The following is a 24,429-nucleotide window of genomic DNA, read 5'->3' as shown; positions in this document are numbered from 1 at the left end:
GATTATCCAGCTATTCTATGGACTGGTATCATTTGCGTATCTATTCATGTCTTTACATCAGATGTTATCTCAGGCTCTTGTGCTTGTATAGCACTAATATCGCTTCTGCTTCGCCACGATCTTAAGTTATATCTCTTCATTGCCTATGGGACATCACTGTTCATATACTTTGGCTACAAAAAAGTGTGGGATATAGGGAAGTGGGCAGTATCATATTTGAAGGCTAAGTGGGATGCAATTATCGAAGGCAACACCGATTCTGCAAACACCACAAGTGTCTAGGCCCCCTCCCCTGAAAGACCTATGATTTATAGCTTATATTTGCTTTCTCTATCAGACAATTAGTTTGCGAGTATATTTCTTTTCCATGTTATAAGACCTTGCTTTGACTTATTACCATTCATCCTTAATATTGCTGAGAATGATATGTTCATAAATTATACTATCTCTAATCCTTAATATAAGATCTTATTTGATTTTTATTTTGATCCTAATTATAAGACCCCAATCCACTTTGTTTCTCATATTTATGCATTCTTTCTCAAGATAGTTCCTTTGATAATGGTAGTTCTAACCAATGAACTTGATTAGCAAGGATATTTTAGGAAAGATAACACCTATTTATTATAAATAATTAACTTAATTTATTTCTTTAATCTTCTCAAATTAGTCAACTAGCTCTTATAATTAGGACCGGAGGTAGTATATGTGAACAAGGAGGTACCCTGTTATGAGGTTCAAAACACAAAGCTTGTATGTTTGGGGGAAAAGCCTCTGTTTGAGTCCTAAACAAGGTGGTTTTAGTTTGTGTTCGTTCATGCTTGAGTTCGATACATTCAAACATATCTCTGTGAAGCTAAATCCTCAAATTGATTTGGGTGAATGTAAGAAAAGAATCAAATAATTGATGAATGTGATGAAGAAGTATTCCAGAGAAAACAGCGAGGCATGAAAGGTAGGAGAGGACGAGAATTGTGTCCTTTTTTTTTTTCGCCGCAAGAATTGTATCGTAATTGATCATTATGGTTCAATATAAAATATGGAATAGTTCATAGACGAGTTTCAATAAAAATGCCCATAAAGAGATGAAAAACTATATAACACCAAAAGGCCAATTTCGTCTTCAAGTTATCACATGAACACAGAACGAAAACAGAGAAAATTAAAGATTTGACCTTTATCCTATTAAGATACTTTTCTGATTTCTGATAAATATGAAATTCAAATTCAACGTGTTAATGAAGTGATTGTTTCAGAGGAGACAAGCAATGCTTGAAAAATTTAGATGTTGAAATTGGACTAGAAAAAAGTATAATGGAATTTTGAATGGAAATGTTATAATTAAGAATAAAAGTGCAAAATATCCTTTGTTGTTTTTAAAATAGTAGTAGGTAATAAAATTTTGACTGCAAAAATAGGCATAAGCTTTTTCAGATGAACAAAAAATATCATTTCTGTTCATTACCCTAGATGTCTGTTGCTCCTTCTGTCCTTAATATAAAACCTAATTATTGAGTTAATCTTCGTTTTAAATATAAGACCTATTTATCACATTTATTAATTTTTTTCCTAAATTACTCCTAGTGATACTCCTTCAGCTATAATCAAGTAGGACATAGAGGGAGGATATTAAGAAAGATAATTATGATATTCTATGAAAAAACATGTCATATTTCTTATAATTAATGAACTTATCTAACTTCCTTAATCTAATCAAATTAGTTAAATAGATCTTTTATTAAGGACCAGAAAAGTACTTTCTTTTTTTTTTTTGGTTCCATTTTGTCTTTGTTCCAATTTTCTGTTCTTTCTTACTTCTGTCAACGCTCTCTTCCTCTCTCCCTCTCTCCCTAATTCTTTTGTCAAACTTCTTTTAAAAATATTTATTTAACAATTTTGAATAAAATCATAAAGTTTATGAGTAATTTTTTAAAAATTCAATGTGAAATGCAATAAAAAAAACTTTTTTTTCCTATTTGCAAAGTTTAAACGCTCAATTTTAGATAAAAAATATATTCTTTTTTTTTTTACTTTGTTTAGAGAAAAGTTTGTATATTTTTGCTCCCAAAATTTGTTTAAAAGGCCTAGTGTTCTTTTTAAAAAAAGTTATATGGAATGTTTTGCATCTTTACCTCATAATTAATTAAACCACAACATAAATATTACCTCCTTTTAATTATTTATCTTGCCTAGCTTGGTAATTTTTCATACTTTATTCAAGTCCTTTTTCCTGAAAAGTGGAGGAGAGGATGGCCTATTTTTTCTTTCATTATCATTGCATCAAAATTATAAAATATATACTGATGTTTGTATGATTTGAGATTGAGATTGAGATGGTTATAAATGAAAAAAAGAAGAAGATAAAAGTGTATCCACCATATAATTTTATTTTTCAGGTGAATCTAGCACCCTATTCTATTTTTTATGATACTTTCAGTACCCTGATCTTTTTTTTTTTATATATTATGTATCATAATCTTATTTTTAATGCATCTAATACTCTAAAAATTAAGACATTAAATGTAACTAAAAAATAATATTGAATTATTAAATACACTACAAAATAAGATTAAAGTGTTAAATGTACTATAAAAAAATTAAAGTATTCAATATATTTAAAAAAATAAAATGAGGAGGCTAAATATATTTTTATTAAAAAAAAATTCACTTGACAAGAGAAAGACGACAACGCTCTTAAGATAGGACGAAGGGCAAACTGGGTCCCATGAGGTGATCGATTTGGAATTGGTCGCAACTCCTTTTTTGTCACATGCATTAGTTGACCGCTCGCAACTCCACATCCATTTTTGTCAATTTGTGGGATACGAGCGCACGTGCGTCCCAACATTTTTTCTTAAAATCAATGCCAGGCTAAAAATCAGTTTATATCCATCTTATCATTGATATTACGGAAGCGCGTGATTGACATAGAGTTTGCTTGGAGATGTTATATTAGATACTCCTCCGGTCCTTAATATAAGATCTAATTATCGAGTTGGTTTTAATCTTAAATATAAAACTTATTTATCATATTTATCAATTTTCATTAAATTATCTCTATGGATATTCTCTCAACCATAATCAAGTAAAAAAAGAGTATTAAGAAAGATAATTATGGTATTTTAAGAAAAACATGTCATATTTGTTATAATTAACTAACTTACCTAACTTTCTTAATCTAATCAAATTAGTTAAATAGGTCTTATATTAAGGGCCGAAAAAATATTATTTAAGTTGAGATAAAACTGGCCTCATATACTTTTGAATTGAAAAACGGACTGAATCGATCGAGTTGGATAGAAAACTAATCAAATGGTTGCTTAGCCGGTCAGGTTGATGATAAAAACTTAATAGAAAAGTCAAGCCACTTAACCCAATCAGTTTTTGGGGGGGGGGGTAGCGCACTTCTATTTTTTAAAATTTTTTTATTTCAAGTTATTTTAATCTAAAAAAATTATTTCATTATCTTTTTTTTTATTAAAGGATTGTAACTAGGAATATTTTGTTACTATAAATCTATTTTGATATTTTGTTAGGATAAATATTTAATAATTTTAGTAGTATAATATTATGATATCAATTTGTCAAGGGAATTATAGAGAAAATTAAAAAAAACACAAATATATGATTATTTTGTTAGTGATTCTACTTATTGAATGGTATGATGAGAATTTAAATTAATTTTTTATATTTTTTTATTTCTCACCAGTTTAACTTTCAGGGTGACTCTGATATAACCTACCGATCTTTTTCTTCCTACCCAAACTGATTCAAAGACCAGTCTGGTTTTTTTTTTTTTGAGACAACAACGACAAGCCGAAGCTTGGATAGAAACAACAAAGACAACAACTACAACTTAAGTAACAAAAAAGACATATACACTACAGGGCCGATAAGAGCATCCAAACTCAGACGCCTTGCTGATCTTCTATTAACATATTTCTGCATTCAGTCGGCTCATTAAGAACCAGAACCGTATCAAAAGATCCTTCATGCCCTGTTCTCGCCAAAAAATCAGCACCCCTAATAATGTCTCTTCCCGTATGGTGAACCTCAACCGACCAGTTCCCATATATCATTTCCCTCGTATCAGTGACAAGAGATCTTAATGGGTAGTCTATAACCTGGTCTCGCATCAGGAGATTATAGGCCTCCAAAGAATCTGTATAAAGCATGATCCTTTCAAAGCCCAGTTGTTGGCATGTCTGCAAGCCTGTAAAGATACCCATTAATTCAGCTTCTATAACAGAGCAGCACCCCAGATTACGTTGGAACCCCATAAGCCAGTTCCCGCCATGATCTCTGATCACTCCCCCGCACGCAGCGTGTCTGTTGCCTAGCACCGAACCATCCACATCGAGCCTAACTGCATTAATTGGTGGCGGTGTCCATTGGTTCTCAGATCCCCAGGCCGCGTTAAAAACATCATGTTGAAGCTTCTAGTTCTTCGTACTCTCCATCAGGTGGTATTTGCATCGCTGGATCAGTTCACTAGTGGTGTTCACTTTCCCTTCAAACACGTAGGTGCATCTAGATGTCCAAAGTAACCAGCATCCAAACATGAATACACGTATCCATTCCCATTTTGAGATCCTTCCAGCGGCTGGTCGATGCTTAGCATTCCAAGAGAGCCAGTCCTGCAAGTTAGAAACAAAGAAACTAGAAACAAATTTAGGATGAATTATTGATGACCAAAATTCTCTTGCTCTCTCACAATCTCTCAAAGTGTGTATAATACTCTCCTCTCTCTGACAATTAAAAGGACAATTTGCAGTATCTGAGATTCCTCTTTGGGCTCTGAAAGCATTTGTGGCTATGCTCTCATGGGTCACTTGCCATAGAAAGAATTTAACTTTCTCTGGTACCCGGCACTTCCAAAGTTTTTGCCACCAGGACTCCCTGCCAGACCGTTGTCTCATGTCAATGAAATTATAGGCTGATTTAACTGAGTATTTCCCATCTGCTGCTGGTCTCCAAATAAATACATCCGACATTCCATTTGTAGGTGGTTTTAGGCGTAGTAGGGCCTTAATAATATGAGGAGGTAGCACTCCCCGCCATCTACCCACATCCCAAGTTCCATTTTCTCGGACAAAGTCCTTGACTTTGGCTTTAGCATCCAACCTTGAATTTCTGCTTGCGTAAGTTATGAGTGGTTGATTTAGGGGGGTCTATAGGTCCCACCAAAAACTTGTGTTCTCTCCGCTGTTCAGTTTTTTCCCCACACCCTGCATGAAAATCTCCCACACCTTGAATATGGAACGCCAAGTGAGTGAAGCTATTCTTTTATAGTGAACCCTTGGGATATCATCATTTCCACACTTATATTTGGTTCTAAGCACTTGAACCCATAGCGCATTGTGTTTGGTAACCAAGCCCCAACATAACTTCATTATAAAAGCCTTGTTCTGTTGATGTAGATTTTTGAACCCAAGTCCTCCATTTGACTTCCTGTCAGTAATCTTCTCCCATGAGACCATATGCATCTTCCTTGTGTCAGCATCCTGACTCCACAAAAAGCTCCTACTAGCCTTCTCTACTTCCTCAAGAACTCCCTTTGGAATGAGAGTAGATTGCACGAGGTAGCTAGGAATGGCGTTTAGCACTGAATTAATGAGGACCGACCTCCCTGCATAGCTCAAATGCCGGCTCTTCCAAGATGACAGTCTTCTTTGCACCTTCTGGGTAATGTAGGAGAAAGTACATTTGGTGGCTCTCTTGTGAAGCAACGGCACTCCCAGATATTTCCCTAGATCCGCCGTGAGTCCAATGCCAAGAGTTTGGCTGAATTCCAATGCCCTGTTTTGATTTACATTTCGAGAGCAAAGTATCTTCGACTTATCAAGATTCACACGGTGACCCGAGGCAAGGCAAAAGCTCTCCATAACATGCTTCATTTCAATCATCTGATCCATCGAGGCTTCTGTAAACAAGATGAGGTCATCCGTAAAAAATAAATGAGAGATCCGCGGCCCTGTTTTCCTGAATCTTAAAGGCTTCCATCTCTTTTCTTCACACTCTAGCTTTATAAGCTGCCCGAGTCTCTCCATACACAGAACGAAAATATACGGACTAAGGGGGTCACCCTGTCTGAGGCCTCTTGAGGGGTTGAAATCAGCACTCTCCTCTCCATTCCATAGGACCGACATTGAGGCCGTCGTAATGCACATCATAATGATTTCCACTAAGCCTTCTGTTAATCCAATGCGGCGCAGAGTGTCTTTAATAAAGTCCCAGTCCAATCTATCATAGGCTTTTTCCATGTCCACCTTGACAGCCACTAAGCCCTTTTTCCGCTTGGTGATACGCATTGTGTGCATGGCCTCCTGGGCAATGATGATGTTGTCACAGCTGGACCGTCCTGGTATGAAGTTGCATTGTTCCTGACTTACCAGCTTATCCATCACTCTTTTAAAGCGGGTAGCAAGGAGCTTAGTCAGAATCTTGAAACTAACATTGCAGAGAGATATTGGCCTGAGATCCTTCAGGTGTATTGGATTGTCCACCTTGGGAATCAGGACTATGCGTGTTCGATTTACTGCTCTGATTCTTGCTGGTTCCCTAAAGAAAGACTTGATTAGGTCACATACCTGGTCCCCTATCAAGTTCCAATGCCTTTGAAAGAAATGTGCATTTATCCCATCCGAGCCTGGAGCCTTAAAAGCCCCCATTTCAAAAGCGGCATTTTTTATTTCGATTGAGTCCACTGGTCGTTGGAGCCAAAGTAATTCTTGCCTATCAAGCTGTGGGAAATTTGCATACCAGTCTGGAAAATATTGAAAATCCGAGTCCCTGGTGTACAAGTTCCTATAAAACTCACAAGCCATCTGCTTCATAATCTCAGGGTCTTCTACCCACTCTCCAGTCTCATTTTTCAACGCCTCAATTCTCTATTTCTTTCGTTCGAGGATGGTGGACGCATGAAAGAATCGGGTATTTCTATCCCCCCATTGTAACCATTTGCATCTCGACCTTTGGTACCATTGTATTTCTTCCTGTAGTATAATTTTCTGGTATTGCCCCCAGATTTTCTCTTCCAGCCTTCTAAGTCCCGGGTGGTCATGTAATCTTCTTTCCCTATCAATTCCTACCAATCTCTTCATCAACTCTTTTTTCTTCTTAACCAGATTTCCCACTTGCTGTTCATGCCATTTCAATGCCTCCTTATGGAACGTTTTTACACCCTCTAGCCAGGTCTTGCCATTCCAAGCTGTCGAGATAATATCCTTGAAATCATCCTCGAGCTCCCAAGCCGCTTGGTACACAAAAGTTCTTTGTCTCCTCTTACTGTTATCATTGTTATTCGAGTTTATAACCAGGATCCTGTGATCAGACTTGAAACGAGGCTCGTGTGTAACAAAAGTTCTCGGAAAACTTGCCGACCAAGCTGCATTATGAAAAACCCAGTCTAGTCGTTCTTTCAGGCCGGTTCTTTCCCAAGTGAATTTGTCCCCTCTTGTCTCACACTTTACTAAACCGCAATCTGCAATGCACTCCCGAAACGGTGTCATGACTGCTTCATTTGGCCTGCTTCCTCCCTCCTTGTCCCCTGGCGACATGTAAGCATTGAAATCCCCACAGACCAGCCAAGGTTCTGTAACCGTGCCAGCAATCAATCTCAGGGAGTCCCAAAGCATCATTCTTCCAGTGGTGTTCGTCTCCCCGTAAACAAAAGTGATGAGTTCCCCATTAGGATTGCTTCTGTTACTTACTTTACAGTGGATGAATTGCGCCGAGGAGCATATATAAGTAACAGAGAACTCCGTGTTGTTCCACAAAAGCCAGATCCCTCCTGAATATCCGCTGGCTTCTACTCTTATCCAGTGGGAAAAACCCAACCTCTTCACCACACTATCCGCTCTCTTACCACTAACACGTGGTTCCTCAAGGCAGAGAATATCTACTTGAAATTTTTTAACAATATCTCTTATCAAAATAGGGAAGCTTCGGCTACCAGCTCCCCTGCAATTCCAAGAAGCAATAATCATAAAAAAGGAAAAGGAAGGAAAAGGGCGAGAGCAAGCACCTAGCTGCAGTGTTCGCTCCTCCTTTGGCTCCTTTGCACCTCCTTCGCCACATCCGAGCTCTCCTCTATCATCCCCCCCTCTAGTCTTGCCGAGTTCTCGACCAATGGGTCTGGTGGCTTCGGGTTCAAGTTCTCCATGTCAATACACTCTAGCATACTGCCTTGTGTAGAGCCTGTTCCATCCTGTCCCTGTTGCTCGACATTAATGTTCATAACGAGAGCAAGTGCTTGGGACGGTATGTGAAGTTCTTCCGTGTTGCACCTATCCATTTTACTCAATTGGGCTTCGTCAATTTTTGATTCTGCCTGTTCCACATTGCCCATTACCACCCTATGAGTCCGTTGGCTCTTCTGCTTTATTTGTTTTGTCTGGCCCATTTGTGAAGCTACCTCAGTTGCTTTGTTCCTTATATTTTTATCCGGCCCAAGTCCTAAGTTCGGCCCATTCGAAGGCGGCTGGTTCTCCTTTCCCAGGTCCTTAGTAGGTACCCTTGAACTATGAGCATTTTTCCGCCCTTGTTCATTCCTAACTCGACGTGGTTGCTCTTTGACCCCCTCTAGAGCCCTCTTCTTCTGATAAAGGACAATGGCCTTTCCTTCTGCATCCTGACTTGCAGTTTCCTTGTTCGTATCTTGGGGTAAGGTTGCTTCCATCTGTTCTGTGTCTTCCCAGTCTTCAAAGATTGAGAATCTCGATTTCTGCACATACATTTTCTCTGTTCGCTTATCCTTCGGCTGACCAGCTGTAGTACGCAGCCCAGTCTTCTGCTCTCCATACTTCGGGAACTGAGCCCTTGAGGATTTGCCAGCAAGCATCCACACCCCAAACGTCTCATCAATGTCAGCCTTGTTCTTTTCCGGCATTCTCGACGGTGCAACTACGATCGGCGGTGACGTTGAAGCACTTGGCTCTTGCGTGTTCATACTAACCTTCCAGGGACATGCTTCTCGCCTATGGCCAAACCTGCCGCAAGCAAAGCAGATTACACCTAGCCCTTCGTACTCTACATTGAAGATTTCCCCAGCAACAATGACTCTGGGTACCAATTTCTTTTGCAAGTCAAGCTCCACGCAAATTCTTGCATACTTGCCTCTCTCGACCTTCGTCTGATTTGTGTACAGGCCATTGCTAAGAGTATTAATATCCACCTTCAGAGTTCGGCCAATTCGGTCACCTATTCTGGTAATACAGTGACTGTTATAATAATGCATGGGTATATCAGGGATCCGCACCCATGTAGCAACCCGCCGCAGAGGATTCTGATGAGGGTTGAAGTATGGCGACCATCTCTGCACCAGGACACAGTGTTGTTTTACCACCCATGGCCCATCGTATAAGACTTTTCGGTAATGAGCTTTCCATTGATCAAATTCGCTGAAGCGAACAAGGAAATAATTGTTTGGGAGGTCGATTAAATCGAAATCCGAGAAACCTCACAAATTTCGCAGGTAATCTTTCAACGCATACACATTAAACCTTCTGCCTAGCACTGTTAACACCAGAGTATAGTTCCAGGGCTGGCACCACTCATTAAATTCTTCCTCACTTACCGGGACCACAGGGTATATTTCCATTTGGTTTTTGAGTTCCTCAGATACTTCCGGTAGTTTCCAATGTAACTCGCTCTCAGCATTGAATAAGTCATCCTCCTCCATCGGGCTCGCGCCGTGCGCCACGCCGTTGAAACCCATCAGGGAGGCTTTGTATGAGACGAAACCCCCTTCCATGTTCTTTTTCGTTTCCGCCGAGTATTGCTCTGCCTCACCTTGTTCTTCCATCCGGTCATCCATAATTGCTTGCGGAGGTTCTTCAATCTTTTTCTTCTTGTTTTTCCCAGAGGTGTCTTCAGCTGGCTTACGATCTGGTGGCATTTTCCGTTGCCCCGTATCGGCCATGGAGTTCGCAGAAGAAAGTTGCAGCGCGTTTCCCAAGAGAGAGAAAACCCCAAACACTTTCAGAGCTTAAGACCAGTCTGGTTTTCAAAACCTTGATCACAACTGAAATTAAAATGTATTTATATATTCTTTTTTCTTTTTATAGACTATTTATAGAGTATATTCCTTTTGACTTTTATTGGATAGGTTAATGCTGGACATGTCTCCGCATTACATGGGCAACATCTGTTTTCATATTTGCTGTTGTTTCACGTTTTTGGGCCACAAATAGCGAGGACAATCCTAGCATCTTGTGCTTGTGGACTTTTGTAACACTGTACTACTGTCTTTTTGTGTCTGGGCTTTAAGGGAGTAAAAGGTCGTATAGCTTAGCGAACAAATTGTGAAGAGAAGAAAATTAAGGACTTATTTAGTTTTTTGTTTTGAAAATAATTTTTTGTTTTTTAAATAAAAAGGAATTGTTTGATAATTTATTTTTAATGGTTGTTTTTAAAAAAACAGTACTACGTTTTTAAAAACTAAAAAAAATCACAACAATTTTTAGATTTTTTTTGTATTTTGTACTTTTTATTTTGAAAATTTAGAAAAATATTCTTCTCTTCTCACCCACTGCTGGTTATGTATCAATGCTAGTGATGACCACTACTTGTCAAATGTTTTTTTTTATATTTTTTGTTTTAAATGTGATTTTATAAAATAATTATCCACACTTTTTTTTATTCTCAAAATTTGTTTAAAAAATAATTTTATAAAATTGTTTTAAGAATAAGAAAATGAGAAACATAAACAAACAAGCTTAAACCTCCGGTTCTTATAGTTATAATGAGTTCTTACACCAACGTTTTTTTTAATTAATGCACTGCTTTTAGTTTAAGCCATTAGTGACATTGATCGCTATCGTTAGACTATGACAGAAGGACATTGACGGAGCAAATGATGTGAACATCACTGAGGCGCTTTGTATTCGAATGATTGGGTGGAAGCTGTGACATGCCATTCTCATTGTCACGCTCCTCTCGCGTCGCCATCTTTTCCCATCTCCCTTGCCCTGCTCCGTGCTAGCCACCTCTTGGGTAGAGCGATTGTACCACCCCGCTTGGATTTATTGAGTACTTGTTACTGCCTCCAGGTCTAATAATAAAATTTTATTTATAAACTATAAATAAGATCTTATAATTAGAATCGAAGATAGTATTACTGTTGGCAATAAGTCTCTAGTTATGAATTTTATTTTTACATGAAAATTCCTGCTCCTCTGGCCTGGATTAAGTCTCAGGTTCTCATGATTTCTTAAAATTGTACTTTTTAGTGTTTCCATTTACCTTTTCCTCCCCTCTTTCATTTGTATGAATTTCAATTTTTTTTTTAGGAAAAAAAATTACATTCCTTTAAAGAATGATCATATATCAAGCTTAATTATTGTGAAGACAGATAAAATGTGCTCGTAGAACCGGACTACTGTGTGGATTGAAAAACCAATTTGTTTCCATTTGTTAAGTATAATTAAAATGCTGCATTTAAACTTTAAGTACAAAGGCCACATCAAATGTTAAGATTCCCAAGTTAGGCCTCTGCGTCCTGACACTTACATTTGGTGGGAGAGAAACGGAGGAGATGACAGGGGAGGGAAAAATTTAAGGGAGAATGCCAATTAAATCAAATCGAAATATCTAAATTTAAATTTAGACCTATATTTTTAATAAATTTCTAATTAATCTATAAGGCCTCATTAAGAATTTCTGAATATCATTAAACAACCAGATTGCCTCTCTTTAATTAAAAAGAACAATTGACTATTTTACCCTCCCAAATAGTCCTAATCTCTTGTGATTATTTTTTGAGACAAAAATATATAAGTAATTTTACGGTATTTAAAATTTGTATATATGACTAAACCATTAAAAATATTTTAACAAACATGTTAAATTACAAATATAAGCAGTCTTTACATAAATATTTTTTATTTTCAGTTCTTATAATTTACATTAGTTTTATTTATTTAAGCAATGTTGGTTCCAACCAAAAACATAAATTATAACAGCTAAATATTAAAATTTTTTGCAATTAAAATCTTTTAAAATCTTAAAATAAATATTTACAACCTAAAAAAATATTTATTTAAAGACTACTTATATTTAATTTAATTTTTTTAAAATATTTTAAAAGTTTTAATTATATATACAAAATTTCAAACACTAAAAAATTATTTATATATATATTTTGTCTAAATATTAGTAATAAGATATGATGATCTATGAAATTTTCTTGGAAAAACATTCCAATTCCCCAACAGCAAGATTGAATATGAAATAATAGTTGTTGTCGCTGTTGTCGTTGTTGTGTTGGTCGATTTGAACCTTCAAAGGGAGGAGTTGAAAGAAGCCGAAAAATCCGAAGGAAAAGAGATTGATAAAGTATGATTTGTTATGAAGTTTAAATAATAATAAAATTTAAAGGAAAAAATAACCATTTTTGGAGGCCAAATTCTTAAAAAAGAAAAATAGGTGAATGATATATTTTCATTTAAAAAAATTAAAATGTATTTAATATTTTGAAATATTTTTTGAGCTGAATCCTGCACCTTGGTACTCCTTCAATCCTAAATATAAGACCCTTATACACACTAGTATAAGGGTCTATTTAGAACCGGAGGAGTACATTTTAAACGGAACAATCTCACCCTTGGTTAACAGCTCCACAAACGTCCGTTATCTCTCTTCCGAAAAAGCTTCAACAACAAAAGTCCCCTTCCCTGTTCTCCCTCCATAGCCAGCAGAACCGATTGACCGTTAATGTCGCCATCATCAGAGCTAGTGTCTTCAGCCTCGTCGCAGATCAGGAGCTTCAACGAGAAAGGTCATCGAGTCTTCGTCTTTCAGAAAAACCACCACATAAGAGGCAGTTGGGTCAGTCTAAGAACTGTGATTTTATATGAACGAGATCACTCCATATTCAAATATTGGCTACAAATTAATCCCGTCATGTAGCTGAAGTGAACAATCCTCCGTCAAGTTCAGACTCAGACTCTTGAATCTCTCCATGGAATACTGCATAGATGCTTATATCCAGTCAGTTCCAGTTTTCATTATGGCCACAAACTCTTCATAACTAGGATTCTTGGAAGATTGCAAGCTGTTAAACCAACAAAATTTAAATTAAAGAGGAAAATATTAGGTTTATCAGGCACCAAATTTGGATGTGCTTTGTGAAAAACCAAGTCGCAAAACTTCAATTTAGATAAAAAGACAGAGAACGGGAATTTCACTGTGCATTGTAAAAAGTTCACGATATGGAATTCCAGATCAAAACTGAAAAAGCAGAGACCATTGCAAGAAATGTAGAACAACAAGAAATTTAAAGGTGAAATAGAGTTTATCTGATTCACTCGCCTTGTGGAATAAGCAAGTAAGTGAGTGGAATGAGGCCCCCGGGCTACAACGCGATTGGAAACTCTAGCTCCGATGACGGCGAACTTGACGATCAATTAGTCATGGTGGCTATGGAGGGGGATCAAAGGGAGGGAGGAGAAAGAGGGATAACGGACGTCTCTGCAGCTGTTAGCGAAGGATGAGATTGCTCTATTTTTAATTCATTAGGGTTAAGATTACACTCTAAAATAGTTTATGACAATTGGTGCACCTCAAAAAATATTCCCCGGTGTTATGTACACTTTTACCTTTAAAAAAGAAGAAGACTAAGGTGCAAATTTTATAATAAAGTTTTCATAAATATACACTTGGTATCATAATACTACCTTCAGTCTTTAATATAAGATCTTGTTTAATTTTTATTGTGGTTCTAAATATAAAAACCTAATTTGTCTTTCATATTTATGCTTTTTTTTTCAAAGTAGTTTTTTAACAATAATAGTTCTGACCAATATACTTGATTAGTAAGAATATTTTAGGAAAGATAACACTTATTTATTAAAAATAACTAACTTAATTTTTTTAATTTCTTCAAATTAGTTAATTAGTTTTTATAATTAGGACTAGAGGTAGTATATACTAGTAAAAATATGCATAAGCTGTTCTAAACGGAGCAAATAACAACTTCTGCCAAGTCCAAACTACCATCATCGTTTAATTTGTGGGTTCCATTTAGTGCCATGTGTCAAAGTATGTTCTCTGCCTCTCATCTTCTTTCAACTAGGTCAACTTTCTCCCCCTCTCACCCTTCCTCTCTCTCTCATGCCACCGGAAATCTGTTTCTTGATTGTTGTAATGAGGAGTGATTCATTGGAATCTTCATCAGATAGGCAGACATGGAATTTGATTTCATCATTAGACTAGATAAGTATTGGTGGCAACACCTAAATTCTCCAAGACAAAACGGAACTTCCAATTCTTCTAGTACTATACAAATCCTGTTGATAGCAATACTCGCAAAAACTAGTTTTATTCGAGTCGCATATTATCAATACTGTCCTTAAGAGCTATTTTGCAACTATCAACAAAGCAAGACACGACACTTCCAATTATTAAACGGATACTTTCTATACAAGTAGAGAGAATAGAATAGCAAAAAAAAAAAAAAACCTCAGCAAGGTTAAAAACTAGAGGAGGGAAGAGGGAGTTGTTGGAAAGCTCGGAGCTAAGCGCTGTAAACTTCAATCTCATGCCTTTCATATAGGACATGGATAACAAGAAAGCATTAGGCATTTAAGCATAATTAAATATCGGTTTTAAAGTTATTATCTTCCTTAATGAGGATTTAAGATTATTAAAGTTGTCAGTTACAAACGTTAAATAAGCATAATGTTAATTAAATGATATATTAATTAGATAGATATTTTTATAAAGGTCACCCATACAAAAAGTGAAAGGAAATTACCAAATTTGTCTCTGAACCCTATAATCCCTAATAATGTGGAACTTTTAATACTCAAACCCCATAAGTCTAAGTAATGTGGAATTTTTCTTTTGACACACCAACGCACAATATTTACACTAGTAAGTTTGTCTAACTATGAACCATATTTATTTGTCTTCTTGAAATAACCATATCCTTATCATATAATTATTTTTTTATTTTAGTATCAACGTAGAACTAAATTTGCAAAAAAATTGCCCGCACACATTGAGGTATGTCCATTTATTTCTCTATATTTTTATATGCTCTGTTTCTTCGCAATTGCTACATCAACATGTTCTATACCAAAACCTTTTATATTCTGGAAGGTTGGTTATATAGCATTCAACGCCCTTCCTTCTAGGTTCTGGCATTGGGGCGAATTCAAGATTAATAGAGGCTAGGATGTCAAAGAAATGGACAATAATGGGAGCGCCCATGACAGAAAGCGGGAGGCAAAAATGGGAAAAAGAAACCGTACCAAACACAACACCCTCCTAGCAGTTCATGTAATTGCTCAAATGGAAGAAGACGCAGCGGCTGGCCCGAAAATGAAACGTGGACACTCAGGACGTGGCCAGATGTCACGTAGTTGACCTACCAGTGTCCCTCCTATTATATACTTCCTCTGTCCCTAAGCAACAATTATTATCTTTACCTTATTCCTAAATATAAACAACTTTTAAAAATTATCTTAAATTTTCATAACAAATTTCCTGTTTTGTCCCTAATAAATACTTATTTTAATATAATCTTTTGCTATTATATATTCTTTTTCTTTCATAATTCTCTCATCACAAATAAAGGTATTTTGGAGAGAGAAATTATAATTTTTACACATTTATTCTTTTTAACCAATTTCAACTATCACTTTGATTTACGTAATCTAGTACAAGGTTGCTTATAATATGGGACGGACGGAGTAACTAATAGATAGATAATAGATAGATAGATAGATGAGTGTGCATGTATGAGATAACTTCTGATTTTTTTTTTAAAAAACTCCAGTAAAAAAAAGAGGAAGAAGTTTTGGGCATATTTATAAGATGAAGAATATTAAAATGTAAGAGAAGCGTATAAGGGAAAGAGAAAAGATTTCTCTTAGTCCTATTTATAGGTTACTTCATTAAATTTTTGTCATGAATATACTATTTTGTCTTTTATTTATTACAATATAGATAGTTATGTTTTTGAAAGATTTATATATTAAATAGGGATAATGTTGAAAGTTTTTATATTTCAATAGAGAATTAATATAATTTAAGATTTTTTTTAGTTTATATGAAACATGTTAAAACAACCTTATTTTATAAGATTATATAAATACTCCTCCTATCCTAAATATAAAACTTTTTTTATAATATAAATTATACTATAAAAAAAACTTATATTTAGGACAGGACGTATAGGAAAAATTAATGTAACAGTCCTTATAATTTTAGGGAAAATGACACATAAAGAAGCTTGAAATAATAAAATGCCAAAATGGGAAGCTAAGCAAATGTATTACCAGATAGGGAAGTATTGCCTACTTTGGGATTATGCAAATGTTGCACAATTACGAAACAGCCCCTGTCAGTCAGTGTTTGAAAGCGGAGAGAGAGAAGGCGTGAACACTCGTGCACTGCCCGTCGTGCTTCCCGGTTTCTCGATTCCACCATCCCCATTGTTGCCCTAAAAACGCCGGCAAGCTGGACAGTTGAGGACCCTAAAATAGTGTGTGCGTAAGAGAGCAGAGGAGTTGGAAGTGGAAGGGTGTGCTGTTCGAAGGGCGAACGTGGTCGCGTCTGACTGATTGTGTGGAAAGACGAAGGTTGGCGCACGGTGATTCACCATTGCAGTTAACAAGCATCAACAGCATTTCAGTGAGGTAAGTTTAGGCATTTAAGTTTCGTGCTGTGGTCGACGTTTCTGGGTGAGTCTGGGAAGCAATGATTGGGCAATATTTAGATATGACGCGATGAAGTTTGTGAATGACAGGAATGGCGATTAAGGGTTTATGCTGAGTCTCTGTGGCAAGCTATTTTGTTTTTAATAACGTAGTTGAGAACTGGAAAAATGGGTTTTCAAATCAGTAGGAAAATTGTCTGATTGACTGGAAAAATTATATGAACAACTGGAAATAACAATAACATACTGGTAAATGACTATGATCGAATCTAAAATGACCATATTCATAGTAATGACCTTACTGTCTGAATGAGTGGAAAGATTATATGAATAAATTGGAAATGACAACACCAAACTGGTAAATGACTATGACGGAACTTGAAATGACCATATTCATAGTAATGACCTTATTGTCAGACTGTAATGGCCATGTTGGTAATGACAATGAATTAATTGGAAATGACCATATTCATAGTAATGACCTAACTGTTAGTCTGTAATGGGCATATTGGTAATAACAATAAATTAACTGGAAACGACCATATTCATAGCAGCATCCTTACTATCATTCTGTAATGGCCATATTGTAAATGACAATGAAGGAACTGGAAATGACCATAACGAATCTGGAAAGAACTAGATATCTAGTATATGTATAAAAATTATGATTTAATGATGGTACCTTGATGACTTTGTAGAACTATACGAGATGGTGTTGGAAGAAGGGGAAGGGTCCACAAGCAAAGGAGTCCATAGTGGGCTTGTGTTGTTCAGAAGGGAGTATATGGCAAAACGAGGGGAGAAGTGTAAAAACGCAAGAGAAGAAAAAATTGAAGTGGGGAAGGCATGGAGGGCCCTGAGTGAAGAAGAAAAAGATAGGTATAATGAGAGGGCAAGGAAAATGAAGCCACAGAAAGGTGAGAAGAAGAAGTATGATGTTTCCTTGTACACCCGGTGCTCATTGCCTGGATTTCTATCATTGGCTGAATATGTGAAGAAGAACAGGCAGTTGAGGCAGAAAGTTCAGAGGATGGGATTTGGGAACTTGCTTAATGTGAATGTGAAGCAACTTCCACGTGATCTACTTGTGTCATTGTTGAGATGCTATGACCCACCAACGCATTTTTTGACCATTAGAGGGCAAGGGCAGGCAATTGAGGCAAAAGATGCCCATGAGTTTCTAGGTGTACCTAACAGTGGGGAGGAAGTGAAATCTGATGTTAGTGAGGATGACCCGAAATACAAGAGGTTAAAGGACACTTATTGGAAGGTTCCATTTACCCAGATACTGAAGAGGATATTATCTGGGGAAGAAAGCGACAATTTTGAGTTCCTATTTATGCTTTATACAGTTGGAGCTTTTTTATGTCCTGGGTCAAGCACAACTGTACATATACGTTTGTTGAAAGTGATGCGTCACACGATGGATGGGTTTGGGAAATATGATTGGTCAACGTACATAATCAAGAACCTGTGGAAGGAAATGGGAGACTTTGTGAAGATGACAAAGAAGAAGAAGAAAGGAACCTGCAATGTTGGAGGGTGTCTTTATTTGCTGCTGGTAAGTCAATATTTTTCTTATGGTTCACTATATTTTTGTTTTATGTTATTGTTGCAGAAGTGTGACCTATCTTTATTTGGTTTTGCAGCTGTATTTTGCTGAGCGTTTCCCGCTGGGATTGTCTGTTGACCGGGGTTCAACAAGCGCCATTGAATATTGGACCGAGGAGAAGATAAAGGAGAGGGTGGAGAAAGAGAGAGGTAGCAGCATGGGAATATTGCATGGAAGCAGTGGCAGCGAGGTATACTCAGCAGGACATGAGGACAGTCCAATTCTGCAGTCTTTAGATCCGGTATGTGGGAACTTAGAAAATATACGTGACCTGAGTTTAAGTCAGTCTATTAGCAAGGTTGATACTTGAGATGACAAGACTTGAGATACTGGCATTCGATAACAGTGAACAATTTTTTTGATATCTTCATTTACTGTGTATGCAGGCATTGAAGGAGTTGAGGGCTCGTTTTGTGAAGAAGCTTGAAGAAAGCCAGAGGACGTTAATGAAGGCTCTTGATGATGAGCTACTCAAACTGCAGATTGGATTGAACGCCAAAGTTAAGGGGATGGGGAATGAGAATGCCACTGCTAAAGAAGGGGTTGAAACAGTTGGTGATGCAGCTGGTAACGATGCTGAAGAAGCTGATGATGTTGACCGAGTGGTGGAGGAGATTGCAAGAGAGGTTGCAGCGGGAAGTGCAGATGAGGAACTTGATGAGGATGAAACCAGCAAAGGAGATGATGAGAAGGATGAGGATGAGGATGAAGAACAACATGACCTTCATGACAGGGAAGTCAGTGATGATTACATGGTTGAGGAGGTGGAAGAAGAGGGTGACCGTGATGGTCATGGAGGTGATGATGACGATGATGAGGATGAGGAGGAAGATGACCATGATGACAGGGAAGGAGGTCATGTGGTTGATGAGGAGGAAGATGACCATGATGACATGGAAGTCAGTCATGATTATGTGGTTGAGGAGGCCGGAAGATGATGATAAGGAGGTTCGGGATTCAGATGATGAGGGTGAGGAAGATACACATGTACTGACAATGACCCCTACCAATGTTCCTTTGCTGTTGGATCGCGAATGGGTGAGCAGTGACAGTGGGGAGGAAGGAGGGCCTGAAAAATCGATTGACCTTAGGAGGTCAACAAGGGCAAAGAGTTCCACAATTAAATCTCCGTGGATAGAATTCAAGGCAGCTCCGAGGACGAAGAGGCCAAAGGAGGAAAGGGACATCTTTTTCACTTTAATATCCCGTAGACCCAAGGGAGAGGAAGAGGGGAATATGTAAGTATATCCCTAGCTAGCGTTTTGTTTTTAAATGACACAGTGTGCCCTGACAATGACAGCAATAGAATTGAAAATGACAATAAAATACATGGGGATGACAAGTATTGATGTCCCCAACACCATACTTTCTGTCACTGACATCTGACAATGTTTGCAGGACTGTCATCAAAATGTTTGATGAAGATATAGACCGACAACAGCTGTTTTCCCTGGGTGGAGTGAACAGAGTAAATAACAGGGTATTTTAGAATGCTCTGTCCCTGCACCCATGATTATGTTTGATAATGTTTGGTGAGATTATTGTATCAGAATGACGTTTTCACTTGTGTTCTGTAGGTGCTTAATTTGGTGTGCAAGGCAGTGATGGAGGACATGAAGGCAGAGTTGGGGCCAGGGAAGAGGCACATTTTCGATGTTGATTTCATGGTGAGGTTGCATAATTCCAAATGCAAATACCAATGACAGCAATTGAATTGGAAATGACTTGTTCTCTGTTAATGGATTAACAATTTCATGTCATGCAGAACATGATGGCACATGATCCAACCTGGAAAGCCCAAAAATATAAGAAGCTCTTTCTTCCTGAGTTCCTTGGCTACAACTTAGCTGAATGTGATTTCATAATTGGTCTGACTCTTGTTGGCCAACACTGGTTTTGCGTTGCCATTCAGCCTAGCACATTGGATTTCCACGTAATAGACTCCATGAGGAACCATTTCGGAACCAAGGACAGAAAGCAGAAGAAGAAGGTTGTCATCAAAGACCCAGTGGAAATGGCTGTGGATGACTGTGTAAGAAAAAACTCATTATCTTTACCCTAGTTTTTGAACTTGGAAAATCATTAAACTTTCTATGTTGGTCCTGAATCTTGTTGCAGAGGATGAGGTTCAATATTATACTGGACTTGGTCAAGCCAGGATTGGTTGGGAAAAAGCCAACGTCTCCCATGATATTTGCAGAAGTTCCCCAGCAGAATAACCTGTCAGTTTTGTCAAATTCGATTTCTGTGTGGTAAATGCACATGTCAGATGTGTTAACTAACTGTGCTGATATTGTTGCGTCCACAAGAAGGATTGTGGGGTGCACTGCATGATGTGGCTGAGAAGATGGGAACCTGGTGTGACCCTTACCTACACAGAGGAAGAAGTTGCTGGCTTTCGTCGTGACCTGACATGGTGGTTGGTGAATCATGAACAGAATGAAAAACGTGACGAGGCATTGGCCCTTATTCGACAACCACAACCAACCAAGAGCACAAAGTCCAAGAAAAGGTGTGGTCTTAGGTGTCTCGATGTTAGGGTCATAATTCACTTGTCCTCTGTTAGATTGTTGTATGTAATGTGCATTGTAGGCTGACCAAAAATTTACTGTGTATTGTTATGGTTAACAGAGATTGGTGTCCATAAATGTATGATAGTTGAGATCCATGATGCCAATTTATTCCCCAGTGACATGAATGAATCTGGGTTTAACCACAAAAACAGATGATGAAAACAACCCCATTGGACATGTGCTATTGGTTTCCATTTTTTGTTCAGGTCACTAAATTTTACTTCAATATATCCTGTTGGTATCCAACAGAAAATGACACCAAGTGAAGCGAATATAAGAGCGATAATGATAAGGATAACCTGGTTTGATTTTACAACATCAGTTCAACACGACTGTCAGCTTATGCTGATAGCATCACTGCCAATGACCAGAACAAATTTAAAAATGACACCAAGTGAAGCGAATATGACAACGATAATGATAAGGATAACCTGGTCTGATTTTACAACATCAGTTCAACACGACTGTCAGCTTATGCTGATAGAATCACTGCCAATGACCAGAACAAATTTAAAAATGACACCAAGTGAAGCGAATATGACAACGATAATGATAAGGATAACCTGGTCTGATTTTACAACATTAGTTCAACACGGCTGTCAGCTTATGCTGATAGCATCACTGCCAATGACCAGAAAAAATATAAAAATGACAACAAGTAATGCGCCATTAACAAAAGCTAACATCCCCATAACAGTAACTTCCTTTCATGTATTCAACAACAAGTGGACATTAAGATACTAGCCACACTTAATGCTCCTTATCACTGAAATTTCTATCAGCTTACTTACAAAAAAATGTCTCCACCTAGCTCCTAACTACAACCCCAGTCCCAAAAAAGTTGACAAGGGCGGAGCATACAACTATGTACACCAAAAAATGACCCATCCCCACTGTACTCGAAACTTCATGATGGGTTAGGATTTCTGCAATTCCTCCTTGTGTGTCCAGGCTGGTGGCATCTTCCACAGTGGTATATCCGTTTGTTCTGGAACTGTGATTCATCCCTGTTTACTTTTGGCCTTCCTGGTGGTCGGATGTCATGGGAGGTAGCAAGAAAACTTGCTCACTGACATTTTCTATTCTATAGTAGTCATTTGGGTGAGGCATGTCTGTTGTTACCACAAGAATCATACTGCGAGCATAAATCTTTTCTTGTGATGACTTTTTATAGCAATTATCAATATAATCATAAACATTGCCGTGCACAATCTTGATGGCAGCACAAGCATGGGAACAAGGGATCCCCGTCATTTGCCAAGATCTGCAACTGCATTGGTGTAGTCCAAGATCAACCCGATGGTCTCCACGTGATGTTGTCACCTTCACTCTTCCCCCACCATAATTTTCAGCATACATATGGTCAAACCCAACCACCATATCCAGCACCTTACTCTCTATATTTGGACCAACGCAATTCTTCCATTTGGTCATAGCCACATAGGAGGCATGCAGCTTTCTTGCAACTTTATCTCGGTGCTCATAGATCAATTGGGGTACAGTATGCTTTCTCTCATTCACCATCCATGCATTGAATGATTCTGCTATATTACTTGTAATATTGTCCCATCTTTTATATGGGAACCTGCTTTTAGCCCACCTATCTACATCCCCATGATGAATAAGCCAATCAAATAGCCTTGGAGAAAAGGATCTCATGTCATCCATTGCTGCCTCAAATTTCTCATCCGTCCTTGCGTATGCAATTTTATCCAATAAATATAGTGCATCCTCCTTTGATCGGCCATTTGTCCTTGTTTGCCCCTTATTCATTTTCATAACTTCTGAACTAAAATTCTCCTTGATGTGTCTATAACAAAAGGCATGCCTTTGACCCCCAAAGATTGATGCCACTCCTCCGATGATAGCATTGTGTCGATCTGATACAATCGTTACTTCCACAGAACCCAGGATTTTTTTTATCATATAGAAAAACCACGTCCAGTCATCTAGTGTTTCTCCCTTTACAATTGCAATTGCAAACGGCAGCAGCTCGTTATTTGCATCATAAGCTGAAGCTGACAACATTGTCCCCTTGTATGGTCCGCTTAAGTGAGTTCCATCAACATACATAATATGCCTCGCGCCACCCAAGAAACCCTCAATGCATGCCCGTAGGCAATGAAAACAAGCTCAAACCAGTTCCCAATAGCAGTCCATTTAGCCACTGATTTTTCATCTGTTTCCTTTATCCTTTCACATACCCATGGTATGAGCATGTATGATTGTTCAGGCCTGCCATATATGTCTTCCAATGACTTCTCTCTTGCTCTATAAGCCTGTTTATATGTTAGATCAATCCCATACTCTCGTTTCAACCTCTTCCTTATCTCAGAAGTGTGATTGTCTGCATGATCCCTCATCTCATCAATTATTATTGATGAGTTCAAACTAGCTCTTCCACTATGCATCACGTCTAAGCTATCTTGGGCAGAATGAACATGCCGGTTTATAAATGTCGTCACTCGTAGCACATCACAACTCTTCCCCACATGATTTGCACATAGCTTCCATGGACAACCCTCAACTTTACACCTCATCGACATGAATTCTTTGCTATTCCTCATATACTTGGCCACAAAATTGTTTGTAAATGCAAACTTATATACAAACACCTGAAATACATCTGTACTAGGAAAACATTGGCCCACTCCTGTTAAAAGTCCCCTCCATTCCGCATGAACCATCTCACTACCATCCGTATCTTCAGCTTCGATAGATTTATCCACATTAGGGGGCCCACTTATTTTATCATTGTCACATTCACGAGCATTTCTTCACTGAGCCAGCCATAATCACAATAAAAACTAATGGGAGACGCATCCAGTTCCGTTTGCTGTGACATGCCCATGAATCTCTCTGTTTTGCATTCATAATGACAAGACTCGTTAACACAAATGACAAGAACAAATTCATAAATGACAACAAATAGTTAGGACAAACTTCCACTTACATTTCTACATTGTCCCTTGGTTGGGGACCCATTTGTCTTTTTTCGGCCACATACACATGACCGCTGTTCCCATTGTATTGAAAGAGGTTATACATTTCAGCATTGTCATGAAGGTCAATCAATGTCTTCTCATCAAAGGCCACTGTGTACTTAATGTCATAATTTCTTCCATCACCACCAATCCACTTAGATATCATTAGCCTCAATTCATCAAGTGTCAGCCCATCCTTAATGCTTCTTAACCTTATGTCACCTTCATTATATCTCACTTCACCTTTATCATTTGTCATAAATTTCCCCCCCACATGAAAATAACAGAACAGCTCCTTCCCACAAGATGACCCAGCTTCGAAATTCATTTATCTTCATTACCTGCACTGATAACAGAAGTCGAATGATTATATGACTTAATACCATCATCATCAACTTACACGACCAACTTAGGGTTTGACACATTCATGCTTATAATTTGCAACAAAACACTCATTTCTTTCCTGTCCACACTAATGCTTCATTTTCTCAGAATCAATCCACTCCATTATTCGAATCTCCCTCCAACATTGTCCCTTTATCTGACACTAATCACTCTAACCTACTTGTGACACCATCAAACCCCTTTCCCTCAGTG

General features: G+C 37.8%; 3 protein-coding genes across 3 annotated transcripts; all 3 read right to left on the bottom strand.

Moving 5' to 3' along the window:
• Window positions 1–6,890: 6,890 nt before the first annotated feature.
• Window positions 6,891–9,922, bottom strand: LOC114744170 (uncharacterized). Its single transcript, XM_028932360.1, has 3 exons — window positions 9,578–9,922; window positions 8,064–9,316; window positions 6,891–7,962 (listed from the first exon to the last, which is right to left on the bottom strand). The coding sequence occupies exons 1-3, from the start codon at window positions 9,920–9,922 to the stop codon at window positions 6,891–6,893; spliced, it is 2,670 nt and encodes an 889-aa protein (XP_028788193.1).
• Window positions 9,923–21,859: 11,937 nt separating this feature from the next.
• Window positions 21,860–22,790, bottom strand: LOC114744160 (uncharacterized). The gene is made up of 2 exons (XM_028932349.1): window positions 22,666–22,790; window positions 21,860–22,637 (listed from the first exon to the last, which is right to left on the bottom strand). The coding sequence occupies exon 2, from the start codon at window positions 22,625–22,627 to the stop codon at window positions 21,860–21,862; it is 768 nt and encodes a 255-aa protein (XP_028788182.1). The 5' UTR covers window positions 22,628–22,637; window positions 22,666–22,790.
• A 106-nt stretch (window positions 22,791–22,896) lies between these two features.
• On the bottom strand, window positions 22,897–24,091 carry LOC114744149 (uncharacterized). Its single transcript, XM_028932339.1, has 2 exons — window positions 23,802–24,091; window positions 22,897–23,623 (listed from the first exon to the last, which is right to left on the bottom strand). The coding sequence occupies exons 1-2, from the start codon at window positions 24,089–24,091 to the stop codon at window positions 22,897–22,899; spliced, it is 1,017 nt and encodes a 338-aa protein (XP_028788172.1).
• Window positions 24,092–24,429: the final 338 nt, after the last annotated feature.

This window comes from Neltuma alba, unplaced genomic scaffold (assembly GCF_004799145.2).
Source record: "Neltuma alba isolate B1F8T4 unplaced genomic scaffold, ASM479914v2 tig00000684_pilon, whole genome shotgun sequence".
NCBI classification, from domain to species: Eukaryota; Viridiplantae; Streptophyta; class Magnoliopsida; order Fabales; family Fabaceae; genus Neltuma; species Neltuma alba.
This window is presented reverse-complemented; position numbering and strand designations above follow the sequence as displayed.